The sequence below is a fragment of the Schistocerca cancellata genome, chromosome 8 (assembly GCF_023864275.1).
Source record: "Schistocerca cancellata isolate TAMUIC-IGC-003103 chromosome 8, iqSchCanc2.1, whole genome shotgun sequence".
NCBI classification, from domain to species: Eukaryota; Metazoa; Arthropoda; class Insecta; order Orthoptera; family Acrididae; genus Schistocerca; species Schistocerca cancellata.
In genome coordinates this window covers 364,507,549-364,524,423 of record NC_064633.1, presented here as the reverse complement: position 1 = coordinate 364,524,423, position 16,875 = coordinate 364,507,549, and the positions used below count along the sequence as shown (strand labels likewise).

General features: G+C 40.4%; 1 protein-coding gene across 1 annotated transcript in view; it reads left to right on the top strand.

Moving 5' to 3' along the window:
* LOC126095273 (mitotic spindle assembly checkpoint protein MAD1) overlaps window positions 1-16,875 on the top strand; it is a 108,040-nt gene that overhangs the window by 7,274 nt on the left and 83,891 nt on the right. Inside the window, exon 2 of the mRNA XM_049910031.1 lies at window positions 3,585-3,757. Within this exon, the coding sequence (XP_049765988.1) occupies window positions 3,585-3,757 (173 nt within the window). The remainder of the gene's footprint in view (window positions 1-3,584; window positions 3,758-16,875) is intronic.

Genomic DNA, 16,875 nt, shown 5'->3' with positions numbered 1-16,875 from the left:
TTGACGAGGCTGACTAGGAAAAAGACAGTCTTTATAACTCATTATGACCTCTGTGAGTTCAAATGTCTGCCTGTGGACATGTGGTGGTCTACCCACTTCTGTAACAGAGCAAGGTGTAACCTTCCTGCTTGTTCTTGTACCACTCCTGGGATCTACAGAATTTTCTTTTACTTTATTTGATCCCATTTTGTTGATAGCACATACGACAGCTACACAATGTAGCTACTGTACTATCTTATTCAAGCAGTAATTCTTAAAATTATATTAGTCACAGAGCAATTTCGTGAGTAATGATAATAGTACAGTTGGTTTAACTGGTACTAATTTTCCTAAAGAAATAAGCGTAATTTAAGTTTCATAAAGTACACAAGAATATGAAATTTGCAGTGAGATAATAGGTATTTCTGACCCAGTAGATGTAGCTCATTTCAAAGCCCTCATATCCCTCTTCCCTGTAAGTATTTTGCTTTTTTCCCCAAAATTTCCTATTTGAAAAATTATCGATTATCAACAGCCTTGTTGTGTTCTATAATGTTTGAATCTTAATTTGTGCTTATTTCTAAAATTTAGTCCTGTAGTTTTCTAGCCATGATTTTTCTCACTTCTACTAGAATAACTTGTTTTTGTGTTGTAATATTTTGATTTTTAATCTTACACGTGTTTATAAGTAAGTGTGCTTGGACAGTGATCAAGTCAGTCAGCAGTATTCATCAGTAATGTCAACATCTCGCTATGTCATCATCAGTAAGTCCATGAAATTTATACTTCTTTGGGAGTCAGTCTTAAGTTCACAGTACCATGTATTTAATCTTTAGGTATCAAACATTACATTAACATCTTGCATTTGTGAATCAATGTGTGGTTGAAGTATACATGTATATGTTTCATCTAATCTGCCACTAATCAAGTGTGGTGCTTTATTAGTGTGTGTAGTTTGCTGATCTGATTTAAATATTGAGACTGCTGATTGTTAAAAAGCTGATCATAAAGTATGAGGGAATTGAAAACTAAGTGCTGCAGTGTGTTCTTTAGCTTATGTCAGTCAGACTGATTAATATTAGAACAGTGATTCTAGACAGCAAATTATGAGACAACCGAAGGCGAATTAGTAGATCCAAGTAAGTTACATTTTGATACCTTAAATGGACAATGTGTCTTTGGTATTTGTATGACGGTGTCAGTTTTTTGAAGACTTTTGAAGAACATCCAAGCCACCTGAAAACCATGCTGTACTGCATTCAGATTGCAGGCCTCCATTTGAATCCAAAAACCTGCCTCTTTGTCACCCCAAAAACCTGCCTCTTTGTCACTCCAAAAAAAAAAAAAAAAAAAAAAAAAAAAAAAAAAAAAAAAAAAAAAAAAAAAATTAAAAGTCTTGGGGTACCTCATGATTGGTGATGGAGTCTGCCCCAGTCCAGATAAAATAAGCAGTCACAGAGTTTTCAACTCCTTGGCAGATTCATGATGTGACAAGTTTCCTTGGGATGTACATGTACTACCGACAATTTGAAACTTAGGCTTTCTGTACCAAGGCCAGTCTTTTCCAGCTCTAGCATTGTATGATGTGTGTGCCAAGGCAGAACATCGCACCGACATCAGTGGTGTTGGAATATGGACAGTTCTAGTACAAGTTCAGGAAGGTGCTGAAAATGTAAGAGCTTATGCTTCCTGGGTACTCTGCAGCTGCTTCCACGGTATTCTTCAATTTTGTTATGAACTACTCTGCAACCAAGAAAGACAGTATTGCAGTTGTTTGGGCCATGTGTAAGTTCCGACAATATTTATTTGGCATACCATTTGTGATTGTGATGGATTATCATTCTACTGTTAGGGGACTAGCCTGAAGGATCTGCCAGGTCTACTGGTGAGTGGGCACTGAGGGTTTGAGAGTACAGTGTCATAGTGGTATACGAAAGTGGATGCAAACACAAGAAGGAATCTGTTGATGGGACACTGCAATGTGGATGAGATTTCAGTCATTGCTGCCTTAAATGACATTGCTGCTGAACAGGGAAAGGTTGAACAGTGTTGAAATCCGTAGAAGCCTTGAAGGTGGAGGAACTTACCAAAGGAGAATTCCAGTTAATTAACAGAGCATTGTATAAGAGTAACGGTGTTTCAGTATGGTGGAAATGGTTGGTTGTCATCTCAGCTCACTTATGACCAGCTGTTCTGAAATATTTCCTCAGTGCTCCAACATGTGGTCACCTGGGATTTATAAAGACTCTAGACTGAATCAGAGGCAGGTATAACTGAACAGGTCTCTACTGATCCGTTAGACACTATGTGAGCCCCTTCAAAGAATGCCATCAATAGACAAACATGCCACTGTTACCTACAAGGCACCTGATACCAATAATTCCACATGCAGCAGTACCATTCCACTGAATTAGTGTCAACCTCTTGGGGATGGTCTCAGTCAACGAACAGGAATCAATGGACAATATTTTGCACTGACTAACTCATACTGCTGTGCTGTCACCAAAGCTGGGCCCACAGCCATAGCTCCAGACATTGCAAGGTTCCATGTAGAAGACATCATTTTGAAGTATAGACACTCTGTGTGATGATCTCTGATTGTGAAAAAGTTTTACATTTGAGATGAATATCGGAGTTAATTTCATGTTGTGATATTATGCACAAAATGCCAATTGCCTACCAACCACAGATGAATTCTCTCACAGAAAGCTTTTATAAAATTATGTTTGTAAAGAAACTTGTTTTCAGTGCTAAGTGTTGTACTTAATTGTTGAATCTGCAGTCATATTTTTGATTTGTTCTTGATTGTGTTTATAACATGACAATATATTTATGAATCCAAATTTTGTTTTTATTATAGTGGTTGTACGCTTTGTATGAAAGTAATTTTGATTTCTCTTATGGAGAACATGCATACGCCTTACTCATAGTATGTCAACATTTGATTTTACTACCTTTCAGCAGAAAAGTGCACTGTGTAGCAAAATTACAAGTCTTATTTGTTGTTGAATTTATGCACTTGTTTTGCTAGTGTCATTATTATTGCAACTGGTACTGAATAAATAAATAAATAAAGTTTCCTCAGTACCAAGATTATTAATGCAGTAGTGACTTCGGCACCTGTGTAAAATACAACAAAAGCCACTGTGCTATATTTCTCTGTCAAATAAAAGAACAGAAATGTACTTTAAAATCAGGAGACAGCATTTCTAGCCCTCTTTACATTCAGGAGAAATGTCAGTATTACAAATAGAAACACATTAAAAAGCATACACTATCCTAGCTTTTGGAACTGACAGTTCTTTCCTGAAGAAGGAGACAGAGATAGATTGGGAAACTTTAAAAGGTCACTCAGACCTCACTATAGGAGAAGCCCATTTGTTGTGATGATGAGTCAGTGACTGTGGACCAGTACATAAGAAATACAGTACTTTAATGTTTTTTTTTGAATGCCATGTTTCCTCATGACTCTTAACATGAGCAAACTAAGCCAAATGGAATTACTATGTCAAATAAAACTACTTTAATTTTGAAATGAGTGTCAGCATAATCATTTTATTAACATTTATAGCCAATTTGTTTTTAAATTGAAATATTGTGTGCAGAGTCTCCGTGGGAAAGCAGACGCATCAGAGCAGATTTAGCAGTAGCGAAAGCTCAAATTACTGATTTAGAAACAACTATTAAAAGACTGCATGTTTTACGAAAGGAAATGGAAACAACATTTGAAAGTGAGAAACAGTTGTTGCAAACACAACAAGCAACTGATAGATGCAAGGTAACTGATCAATTTTCATTTTATTTTATTTTGGAGATTGTAGATTTGTTACTAGGTTTACTTACTAGTGTTGATAATATTGAAGTGTATTGTGGTTATTTTGCTTGGGGTAGTCTTGTTATCTGTATTACGGTATGCTGTAATCAGCTTTTGTTTTTTAATTATCTGTCATAGCTGGTATAGAAAGAGAGAGCTACCTGTAAACTTCATATTAGGATACAAACACTTTGTCTCTAAATTTTCAAGGATATGTCTTATCTATTCTCTTGAGGTAGGCACCGCATGTTTGTATCTTAATCTGAAGATGGCCATTAATGTTGTTGAAACTAGTAATCAATGTTTTCTACATTGCAGTCTTGGAAAATAGAGGTTGTAATACAAAATCTACAGCGTTCAACTTTTGTGTTCTTGTCTATGAGAGAGACAGAATATATTTATAGTAATCTGGCATTAACTATGAAGCCGTATCGACAGATAATTGGCTGTAACTGTTTCAAAAATGTAGCGGTATTTGGAGAAGCTTTTCACCACTCACAGGATTTGTTGACTGCTTAAATCATTTAATTAGCAACATGCTTTGAGGTTAGATCTCATCATCAGGGTACAGTGGCAGTACAAAAAGCATTTAACGCAAGTGCACATAGATATTAAAGTTTCTATGCAGAGTCTTGGCATGTGCTGTGGTCACCCTGCAGGGAAAGAGTTGGATAACCTGATAAGAGGTGATGTCTCTTTGTTTGTTGCTGTGCTGTTCACAAGAAAAATTTTCAATAATCCCTCAATGTGTTCTTGTAATGTGTCTGTCTTCTTACGATGTGATCAGGTGCCTCTATTTCTTTGGCTCTTTTGAACTTATTAGCCATTGTTCACAGATTTCTAAAGACAATTTGACACACAATATCAAAAACAATTCAACAATGCAGAGAAAGCAAGATGGCACTCAAAACAAAGCCCGTTTTGATGTAACTGTCAGTATGTCAATCTTGGTGTTGCCAGTCAGTTGCAGTGCCTTCTGCATGTCTTGCTGTCACATTACTGATGTTGTTTATCGAAATATATAACAAAAAGAGTGACTGTGATGATTTTATGTTAAAAATGACAGACAAATTTATTTTAAAGATTTACAAAAAGGTTGCTGGGATCTATATTCATATAAAATCTTAATTTTATGTATTTTCTATTTTAGTAGTATTGAATTGAAGTTGATGATGAAATCTGAATTCCTAAGCTCTTTCACTTCATTTAGGTTCTCATTTTTCCACTTTAGGCCATGTATAAAAATTTCTAATACAAATTTCAAACCTTCTTTTCTGTGAAAAATAGTTACCAAGCAATTTAAGGCATCAAAAAATTTCAGATCCCAGGCAATGCAAAGTTTATTTCCCTAGACATAGTAAACGTATACAGTGGCATACCTGTCAAAGAATCCATAGATGTAAAATAAATATAACTTATTAAAATTTAAGACTGTGTCCACAGGTGGAATAGTTGGACTAATAGAATTACTAGATGTTGTCAAACTCCCACAACTATTTCACATTTAATGAAATAATGTAGGCCTAGCAATGGGTACTCGACTCATTGAGATCATTGCAGACATTTTTGCTAATCATTTCAAAAGTAAGCTTCTGAACAACAAGGATATCTTCACACAGAAGACTGTATGCTACTGGTGGTATGTAGATGACGTGTTCTTGATATATAATGGAATTGAAGAGAAAATATAAGCTTTTTAAAGTAGATTCAATTACTTACACAAAACATCCACTTTATCATAGAACACCAGAAACACAACAAAATAGATATTTTGTATGTGACAGTAACCAGACACTGAACGTTAGGGTGCACAAACACAGCCACACACCCCCAACTCACATATACAAACTGCATTCAGATCCTTTGTAAACAGAGCACAGAAATTCCCACTTAATGTTTCTGACCATGAGACATAAATAAACACAATAGAGTACATTGTACATAAAAAAGTTCGGCATACTTTAGAAAACAGCTGGAAAATGGACATGTTGGAGGAAATGGAAATTTTCATGCATGGCCAAAAGTGGAAAAATGGAATCCTAAATCAAATGACGGAGTTTAAGAATTCACATTTCTTCATCAACTTCAATTCAGTACTCTTAAAATAGAAAATAAATAAAAATTAAGATAAAGTATGAATCAGGTGAATACGGGATGACTTCTCATCAGGTGAATACGGGATTACAAATACAAAATCAGATAGGGGTGATTCAGAAGTAGATTCAATAATGGATAAAAAAATAGGAATGTGGATAAACTGCTATTAACAGCATAATGAACACATTATTGTAGCCAAGATAGACATGAAGCCTACACCCACCATGGTAGTACAACTTTATATGCAGACTAGCTCTGCAGTTGATGAAAGGGTTGAAGAAATGTGTGATGATGTACAAGAAATTATTTAAAAACTTTAATAGTCAATTCAGTAGTAAGAAAAGGAAGAGAAGAAAAAATGGTACATGAATATAGACTGGGGGAAAGGAATGAAAGAGGAAGCCGCCTGATAGAATTTTGCACAGAACATAATTTAATCATAACTAACACTTGGTTTAAGAATTGTGAAAGAAGGTTGTATACATGGAAGAGACCAGAAGACATCGAAAGGTTTCAGATTGATTATATAATGGTAAGACAGAGATTTCAAAGCCAGATTTTAAATTGTAAGACATTTCTAGGTGCAGACATGGACTCTGACCACAATTTATTGGTTGTAAACTATAAATTAATACTGAAGAAACTGCAAAAAGGTAGGAATTTAAGGAGATGGGACCTGGATAAACTGAAAGAACCAGAGGTTGTACATAGCTTCACAGGGAGCTTTAGGGAATGATTTACAAGAACAGGGGAAAGGCATACAAACCATAGAGAAATTCTTTCAAACATACATTAGTAGATGGCACAGGGTCATTGTGCCAAGCTATTCTTCCCTCTGGAGTACCAAAATTTAAAAGGTATTATAAGTGGGTTTTCTTGACTATGGTTCTACTAGTTAAAAACACAATACTGTGTTACTGTGTGTGTATTATCACAAATGAAATGTTATGCCTCAGTGTTAAGGGCATGTGGACCAAAAAAATTCTGCCTTCTATTTTGTTGAAAACTGACGTTTTTGAGAACATGGTTGAGTACAAAATACTGATTCTTGCAAAGAAGAAAACAGCAACCAGCCACTGTTAATAATGCTGTTTATTTACGAAGATAGCACCACTACCGGTTTCAAGCTGACGTATTTCTCTTCAGCTGTTCACATTTGTTAAATTCAGTGGTGGAAAAAACAATCAACAAGTAATGTAAACAGCAACAAATGTGATATAATCTTGAACAACCATCTGGAGATAAGTGTCAGGCCAAATCAGTACTGAGTTTGTTTGTGTAAATAAATAGCATTATTGATAGTGGATAGTTGCTGTTTTCTTCTTTCCAACAATCAGCTTGTAAACACTTTCTTATTGGCACTTAGGGCCAGTCAGTTTCCTGGTCCCCGCCCCCCTCCCCCCCATGGGGTTCATCACTCTTTGGCAGGTTCATTTGTGGCTACCACAGGGTCCCAGCCTTTGCAGCATGCTGCATGTCTGTCCTCTTCATATTCTTTTTCCCTGCCTTAGGGAACACGCCTGGGATGTTTTTGGGAAAGTGTTCTGCATTGTCAGTAGCTAATATCAGAACAGTCTCTCCATTGTTTTTTGTTCTTTTTTTCTCTTGTCATTCCCTTTCTCCTGTCCTTCCATCGCTTTGGTGTTTGAGGTTCCTCTTTTTCTTCATCCTCCCCATGCGCTCCTGAAGGCCGGCCCATGTGTCTGACACACAGCAGGTGACAAGGTAATGTGTAATTCTCAGCCCCGGGTCGATAGGTAGGGTTTGCATGTGTTTAGGAGGTGTGAACAATCACCTGAGGTGGGTGCGCCCTCATTTGGAAGGAGCACACTATTGGAAATAGTGGCAATTATGGGGGAGTTTCTCACAATGAGCCAATCATCATCTTTGCAGTCAACATCTACTAAACGTAAACGGAATGAATCTAACGATTCAAAGACCCTCCCAGCTGCACCATTGTGATTTCATGTACTGAAGATGGTCAGTTCTTTGCTACGGTAAATCTGTTTATTACTCAGAAAGGTGTTGGTGCAGTTGCCAGCCTTTGAACTCCTGCTCTCATTTACACAATGGCACTTTGCTTTTGGAGATTATTTCTGATTCTCAGTCACAACAACCACTTGCGGCTTCACTCCTCTATACCTATCCTGTTTGTGTTGAAGCTCATCAAACTCTGAATCCTTCACATGTTACTTACACTAGGCTGCTTGATGGTCTGACTGAGACAGAAATCCAAACGTACCCCTCTCATCAGGTTGTTATTGCAGTCCATCAGGTGATAAAAAAGGTAGATGGATCAGTTGTGTCCACACACTTTTTTTTCTCACTTTTGATAGAGGGGTGTTCCCATCAGAGATCAAAGCTGGTTAAAAAGTTACCACAGTCTGATCGTACATTCCAAACCCATTGTGCTGCTGCCAGTGTCATTGTTACAAACACACTTGAATGCCCTGTCAACACCCGGCCAAATATGCAACCTGTGACCTCAAATTCAGCACCGCAACTGTAAGATTGTCCAGTGTCATGGTAGCATCCCTGTCTCCTCCTCCAGCTGTGCAACCAGCCACCAAACGTTCACCTTACGGGGTGAAGTCATCTGCTACACAACTGGCAGGCTGGAAAGGGCAGAAGGAGTATTCCCGCAAAGACTTCTTATGTCCCTCTAGTCAAACAAATCTGAGTCTTCCTCTGCCAACCATAAAGGCTCCAAGAAATCAAACAAAGGCAAACGGTCTTCTCCTTCACTGATTGCAGATCCTCTTCAGTGGTGTCACCACATGATATGCTTGACAGCCGACCTCCGTGTCACCAGTGCACACTGCCAACCATTTTGTGCCCTGGACTCCGCAGACTGACAGAAGGAGAATGCTGAGGCCTCTGTAGATCCCATGGAGCAGAATTCTCAGCCTCTGCACCCTGTAGCAGTGAGTCTTGGAAGGCTGGCACTCAACAGCCATGGAGGTGACACCCCTTCATTTTTTTGCTCCTCCCCTTTCCTCGTCATGGCTCTCCTCCAATGCAATGTTTGTGGCCTTTGATCCAACAAAGAGGATGGCTGCCCTTGGAATTGCAGCATCCGCTTTGTCTCTGCCTCCAGGAAACAAACTTGCATCCTAGTGACAACCTTGTGCTCTTGGATTTCTTCCTGGTCTGCTTTGACCCCCCCCCCCCCCCCTCCCCCAAGGACAGCGTTCCATCTAATGGGGGAGTCGTGCTGCTCATCCAGGATGACATTCATAGTCAAACCGTCTCCCTGGCCACCTGGCAGTCCGAATTTTCCTTCCTCACTTCACCTTTTCCCTAGGTACTGTTTACATCCCTGTGTCATTTAGTGTTACCAGGGCGGACCTCCTCCAGCTTTTTGGGCAACTCTGTCACCCCTTTCTGCTGCTCAGTGACTTGGATGCACACCATCCCCTTTGGGGCTCTCCTAGAACTTGTCAGAGAGGTGCTCTCTTGGCTGACCTTCTCAATCAACATAACCTCATCTGCCTTAACATGGGAGTACCCATGTTTCTTTTAGACTCCATGCACATCTATTCCCATTTGGACCTCTCCTTCTGCACTGCCCAGCTTGCCCATTGTCTCGAGTGGTTCGTTATTTTGGACACATACTCGAGCGACCATTTCCGGTGTGCTATCCAGTTGTTGACTCGTACTCCACCTATGTGCACACCTAAAAAGCAGCTTTTTAGGGCCAACTGGAAGCTTTACTCCTCCCTGTTGACCTTTGATGAACAACATTTTCCCAGTTGTGATGACCAACCAGAATATCTAACAAACATTATCTTTCCCACCGCAAAATTTCCATTCTTTGCACTTCCTCTTTACCACTCCCTGTCCCGATCCCTTGGTGGACTGAGGTGCAATTTGCGCTCGGAGACATTCTCTCCACATTTTTAACTGTCATACTACCAATGGCTAACTGTGTTTGTTATAAACAGTCGTGTGTACAGTGTTGTCACATTCTTTCAGATAGCAAAAAAGCTAGCTGGATTTCCTTTACTAGTGCTTTGAACCGTTCCACTCCCTCTTCCATCATGTGGGCCAACCTCCAATGGTTCTCTGGAACTGAGATCCATTCTCAAATTTCTGGCCTGACAATAGTAGCTGATGTCATAGTGGACCTTACTATTATCTCAAATACCTTGGGCTGCTATTTTGTGGAGATATCGAGCTCCACCCACTATCAACCTGCCTCCCTCCATCAGAAACGAGTGGAGGTGGCTTGGGTGATACCCTTCTCTTCTCTGAATCATTAGTGCTACAATTCCGCCTTTAGTATGAGGCACTTAGATCATGCTCCCACTTCGGCCCAACCCTCCGCCCCTGGACTGGACAATGTTCACATTCAGATGTTGCAGAACCTTTCTCTTGCAGGCAAACACTTTCTTCTTCGTACATACAATTACATCTGGGCAGAGGACATATTTCCCAGGCGCTGGCATGAAGGCACTGTCATAGCCATACCTGAGTCCGGTAAGGACAAACACCTTCCTTCTACTTATCACCCCATTTCTCTCAACAGCTTTGTTTGCAAAAGCCTGGCTGGTGTGGTGGCTCGAGTCTCACAATTTACTAACCACTGCACAGTGTGGATTTCGAGCGCACCGTTCTGCAGTTGACCATCTTGTCGTTTTGTCAACCCATGTCACGAATGGTTTTCTGTAGAAATACCAGGCTGTGGCCGTGTTTTCTGATTTGGAGAAAGCCTGCGATACCTGTGAAGGACTGGTATCCTCCATAGTCTCTACACATGGAGCTTCCATGGTCGTACGCCCCGTTTCTTTCAGGAATTTTCAAAAGACCGTGTTTTCAAGGTATTTGTGGGTTCTGCATTGGTGGACACCTTTATCCAGGAAAACAGTGTGTCTCAAGGTTCCGTCCTGAGCGTCAGCCTCTTTGTTATCACCATTAACCATATTAAGGCCTGTCTCCCACTGGGCATCTCTGGCTCCCTTTTTGTTGACAATTTTGTGATCTGTTGCAGTTCTCCATGGACTTGTCTTCTTGAGCAGCATCTTCAACAATGTCTCGATTGGCTTTACTCATGGAGCATTAACAATAGCTTTCATTTTTCCACTGACAAAACAGTTTGTATGAATTTTTGGCAGCACAATTGGTTTCTTCCACTGTCTTTACTTCTTGGGCCTGGAACTATGAAATTCCTGGGGCTCATGCTCGACAGGAAAGTTTCTTGGTCTTCCCACGTGTCTTACCTGGCTGCCTGCTGTACACAGCCCTCAATTTCATACGTGTCCTCAGCGGTACTTCCTGGGGCACAGATTGGCCCACCCTCCTGTGTTTATACTGGTCCTTTGTCCATTTGAAACTAGACTATGGATGTTCCATGCATGCATCTGCACATTCGTCCCTCTTTACGCCGTCTCAATATTATCAACCATTGTGGCATCCACTTGGCCATTGTCTCCTTTTACACTAGCCCGGTTGAGAGTCTGTATTCAGAAGCTGCCGAACTATTGCTGTCATACCACCATGACTTGCTCCTTAGCAGATACTCGTGCTGTTTGTCTGTCATGCCTGGTCACCAATCCTACTCCTCCTTCTTCGATGTACTCCTTAGATCACCAGTATGGGGCATGTTCCTTTTCTTCGTTACCTCATGGAGTTTGCTTTCAGCTCTTGCTCCGGCAGCTTAACTTCATGCTTGCCACTTTCCCAGCGGGTAAGAAACCCTCACCACCTTGGCTTCGTGCGGCAGCCCATGTTCACCTTGGCCTTATCCACTTACTAAGGACACTACTCCAACCTTGCTCCATCACTATAAGTTTCATGATAATACCTTTCTGTACACTAATGGCTCTCGGACTGACTGTGGTGTCAGGTGTGCCTTCATCATTGGCACCTAAGATTTTCTGTATTGGCATCTGGAACACTGCTTAGTATTTACATCAGAGCTCTTCGCCTTGTATCAGGCTATGCAGTAGATCTGGTGACACAGGCTTTCCAATTGCGTCAGTGCCCTTCAGAGCCACTGTGTTGTACACCATCCATCCTTTAGTGCAACGGGTCCTGAAAAGCTGTCACTTGCTCACTGTTGATGGAGCCACTGTGATGTTTGTCTCGGTTCATGGTCACGTTGGTATGATGGGAAATGAGGCCGTTGACACTGCTGCCAAGGCTGTAGTCCTCGTGCCTTGGCCCGTTAGTTCTTCCATTCCCTTCGATGATCTTTGTGTTGCCATTTGTCGGCAGGTTGTGTCACTTTGACATCACCACTGGTACTCCCTTCATGGAAAGAAGCTTCAGAGAATGAAGCCTATCACAGCGATTTAGACGACTTCCTTTCGGCCCTCTTGCTGTGAGGAGATTATTTTAGGTAGGTTGTGTATTGGGCACTGTCTTTTTATCCATCACCACTTGTAAGTGGTACTCCCCCACCACTTCGTGCTCATTACCCACAACCTTTGACTGTTTGCTGTTTTCCTGACAGAATGCATTTTTTTTTTTTTTAAATCGCTTAACATTCTTATTTATGTTTGCCATCTGAGTGTATCTGTTGTATTAATACGGTGAAGGACATTTCTTTATGGTGTATTTTATGGGCCTTTTTCCAAGTCCCTGTTTTTAGCTGCCTTTCCTCCCATTGATTGGGCTTAATGCATAGTTGTTTTATCTCCTTTTTTTGTCTTCCTGTTCTATGGTTCTGAGTGGGAGCATGTGACCCTAGTTGTTTTTGCACTCTAAAACAAAACAATTTCCAGGTATGGCATGTAGAATATTCTTAATAAAGTATTTATTACATACTTTGCGTCATTGTTTTTGGAGTGATACAGCGAGCAGCAGAATCCTGTAGTAAAAGAAAACAACTTCTTAATTTTTTTTGGATACAAATCGTTTATGTTCAAACAGAGCTACTTTGCTTTTTCATTCTCCTGACAAAAGTCAGATTTCACACTTAGAACACATTTCATTTCCGGTTTTCATATTGCAGCATGTAGAAACTTCTCTCTTGACTATTTTACATAGGTCTATGCACTTGTGATATTTTCAGGTTTTGTCTGTACTTCTTTTGGTACTTATAGTACATTACATTATGTAGACCAATGGCAGTTCTCTGTTTCATTAAATGTGTGGCATACTGCAAAGTTATTTGAATTTTCTCTGTCTTCTCCCTTTAATCCATCTTGGTAAGAATCTTAGGTTGATGAGCAATGACCATTCAACTGTAAACTGCATTCCGTGGATACATCTAGATGTTTTACAGTTGTACCTAAATTTTGACAGCTGTAACTAATTTCAGTGATTGCTCACTTTCAAGTCCTTTGGTTATTTGTATACTTTGTTATACAGGGTGTCCCGAAAAGAACGAATTTTAACTTGTAATAATATTGAGACAAATGTCACTAGGTAACTGAAACGGCATTAGATGTAATCAGCATGGTCTAGAGTTTCAGAAAAAATCTGCTAGATGTCGCTACGAGCGCTGACCTGGAGCATGCAGCCAGTCTCGCACAATATGGCATCCACGCAACAGAAGGCATTTTTTGTTATTGAATTTAGTCATACTCAATCAGTGATCGCAGTTCAGTGGGTGTTTCATATTCGATTTCTTGCTAAACCACCATCACCAAAAACATTAAACAGTGGTATAAGCAGTTTGAAGAAACAGGGTGCCTCTGTAATGGCAAAAGTCCTGGCCGGCCATGTGTTCCTGAACAAACCATGGAACAAATCCGACGAGCATTTGAGTGTAAGTGTCGTGACTCTGATAATTTCATTTATCTGCTAGATGGAGCACCATTGCACTGGCACTACAGCGTGCGCAGTTTCCTCAGTGCCAACGTGCCTTAATGTTGAATAGGGCGTACAGGACCGCAAGACCAGGCTTTACACTCTTGGCCTCCTAGGCCCCCTGCCTTAATACCATGTGTTTTCATCCTGTAGGGATATGTTAAACAATGTGTTTTAAGTTCCTCCCTTACCTTGTGACATTGATGAGCTAAAAACCAGAATATCAGCTGCTGGAGCTTCAGTGACAGAAGACACCTTACCCTCAGCCTGGGATGATTTTGGCTATTGGCTAGATGTCGTCTGTGCAGCCAGTGGAGGACATATTGAACATTTATGATGGATTTTTATAAACTTCTGTCTTTTCTGAGTAATTTAATATGCAATTTGTTGGTGTTAAGCCCTTCTTCATAATAAATAATTCTATTTAAAATTGGGTCATTCTTTTTTGGACACCCTGTATTTTATTATATTTGTGGAACCTGTCAGTCATTAATCCAAATTTTGACAATTTGATGGTCTTTCTACGATTTGCAGCAATTTTCGTATTGACACCTTGAAAGTGCGAGGTGTTCTACCAGCTATCAGTATTACCCACGCATAATACAAGAAGAATTGGAAAGTAACGCACAGTAATTTTACTACCAAAAATGGTAATAGGTAACAAAACAAAAAAAAGTCGCAAGTGACCTCTCATCCTTTACCTACTTTTGTCTACATCTACGTCATCACCCACATTCTCAACACATTTCTCCCATTATGATACTAATTTCAATATGCCGTTTTCATAGAAGTCCATTGTTGGAGTATAGCCATCTGTGGACTACTGATTTCACTTCTGTATCTGTTGCAAAGTGTTGGCTGGCCAGGAATTTCTTCGTGGAACCAAAACATTTGTTAGTCCAACAGTGCCAGGACCGGACTGTATGGTGAATGCTGGAGATCTCCCACACAAATTTGACGATTTTTCTCACAAACGGGTGCAGCAACACGGGAGATGAGCATTGTTGTGAAGAAGTTTGACACCATCAGCATTAATGTTGTGGCATTTATTACAAAGGGCACAACGCATCTGAACCAAAGTTTTATCGTAGGCTGCAGCATTCACAGTGATCCTGTGTTCAGCAAAGCCCACCAATAACACAGCATGCATATCCCATAACACTCTCAAGCACTTTCCTAGCAGGTTGAGTCACTTAGAATCTTCTTCCTATCGGGGGAAGCATCCTGTTTACAACCCTTAAAGGTCTGCATGGTTTCACGCATGTAGTGGTATGCCCACGACTCATCATCAGTGACAGTTCCTTTCAGAAAGTCGTGCCCTTCTGTGGCCTAATGCGTTAAGTGATCCAAACTTGTCATCATTCGCTTGCCCTTTTGGTTGTCTGTCAGTTTCTTAGGCACCCACCAAGCACTAACTTTACGAAATTTCAGTGAGTCTTGAGCAATATCGTACAGTGCACCATAGGAAATGCTGAACTGCTGTGGTAAGGTCTGCAGTTGCACGTGCTAGTCTTTCAAAATTGCTGCCTCAGTGGCTCTGACATTCTGTGAGGTTGCAGCTGTTACCAGCCACCTAGAGCATCATAAACCAATAAGGTTCGTACGGCGCTTAGGGAAGAATGCACACCACCTGGTGACATTGCTACAGTCTATACGGTTATCCTCATACACACCACACATTTACATGTCAGTTTCGCTTGGTTTATGCCTTTTGATCCACAAATATCAAACTACACTTCGCTGCTCTTCACAAGTTGAGGACAGTGACATGCGTGCCATGTTTGTTTCGTAGTTCAGGTTTCTCTCACTAGAGATTCACATGAAAACAAAATTCCCCCTGTAGTGCAAACATCAAACTATATCATCATGAAATTTCAACATTCCAGCTGCAATACCACGTGAGAAAAAAGTTATTGCGAGTTACTTTCCGATCCTCCCTTGTATTTTGAATGTATGACTCAGCATCATCAGATGCTACTAGAGACTTTGATTTGAGTGGACAGTTCCATCATTTACTGAGAACAGTAAGGTGCAGCTGGTGTTCTGTCTGGGGTTCATTCTTTATGTCCACTTCCTCAGTTCTTCTTTTTGTTGAGTTCTACTGCTGCAACCATTGAAGGCAGTATATGCCTGAACAGGTCCACTACGGAATCATCTAATTTCTCTGCAATAAGTTCCAGTGAATCTTGTTGTTGTACTATGTTATACAGGGAGACCAATTAAAACTAACCATTGTATCAGATTCCGTGGTATGTAGTTGCTTGAGGTGATATATGAAGTCCTAAGAGTTGTGGATGTGGTGAATCCATTTCGCCCATATATGGGCAGAGTAGTGTCTTCAAATAAATTGCATGATGTGCCAATGTTGCTGACAATTGGGTGTAGTGGTGCAACCACTTTTGTGTACCTTAGGCATTCCATACAATCTTGGTGGAACTGGCACTCCTGATTGTTGTTTGATGACCCTTTCAAGCATGCCTGTTGTCTTCAAGAGAGCCCTGCTCATGACACAATTCAGCAAGCCTGGGATCCTGCACTGGAGTTGCTCAAAACACAATGGTCACAGCAGGAGAACTCAACAAAAATAACTGAACATGTGGATGTGGGGACCAAACCCCAGACAGAGCACCAGGTGCACCATTCTGACAACAGAAAATTAGATTGCTGCCAGGCACGCTGGACTGATAACGGAAAATGTCAGGATGATTCTGGTGGTAACAAACTGCACGTGGAGCACATAGATCTGTCAGTGGAGGGGGAAGACAGTAGCTGTAAATACTGGACCTGTTCCTCTTGACAGGTAGTCTCTGATAATATCTGAGGAAGGTAGGTCATGTTGTCAAACTATTGTGCATAGACACCACTGATATATCGCAGAACAACTGACATGTTGTCGAAAAATTGTGCATGAACAACACTGATATCCAACAAAATACTTGATGTGAAGATGCCAGCGGATCACCAGAAAAGAGTGAAGAATTAAGATTTTGTAATTGCACCTCCTTGTGTACAGTTATACGGTCTGTGAACAATTTGAGTTACTGACATTATCTGCCAGATCATTTATGTACATTGTGACAACAGTCTTGTCAAACCTCTAAGATGGCTTTCTCACCATAAAGTCTCCTGTCATTGGAAAAAATGTACTGAACTCTATTTGCTAAGAAGTCTTCAGTTCATTCACATGTAAAGTCCGATACTGTCCTGAGCTATGGCGCACACAGTCTAGT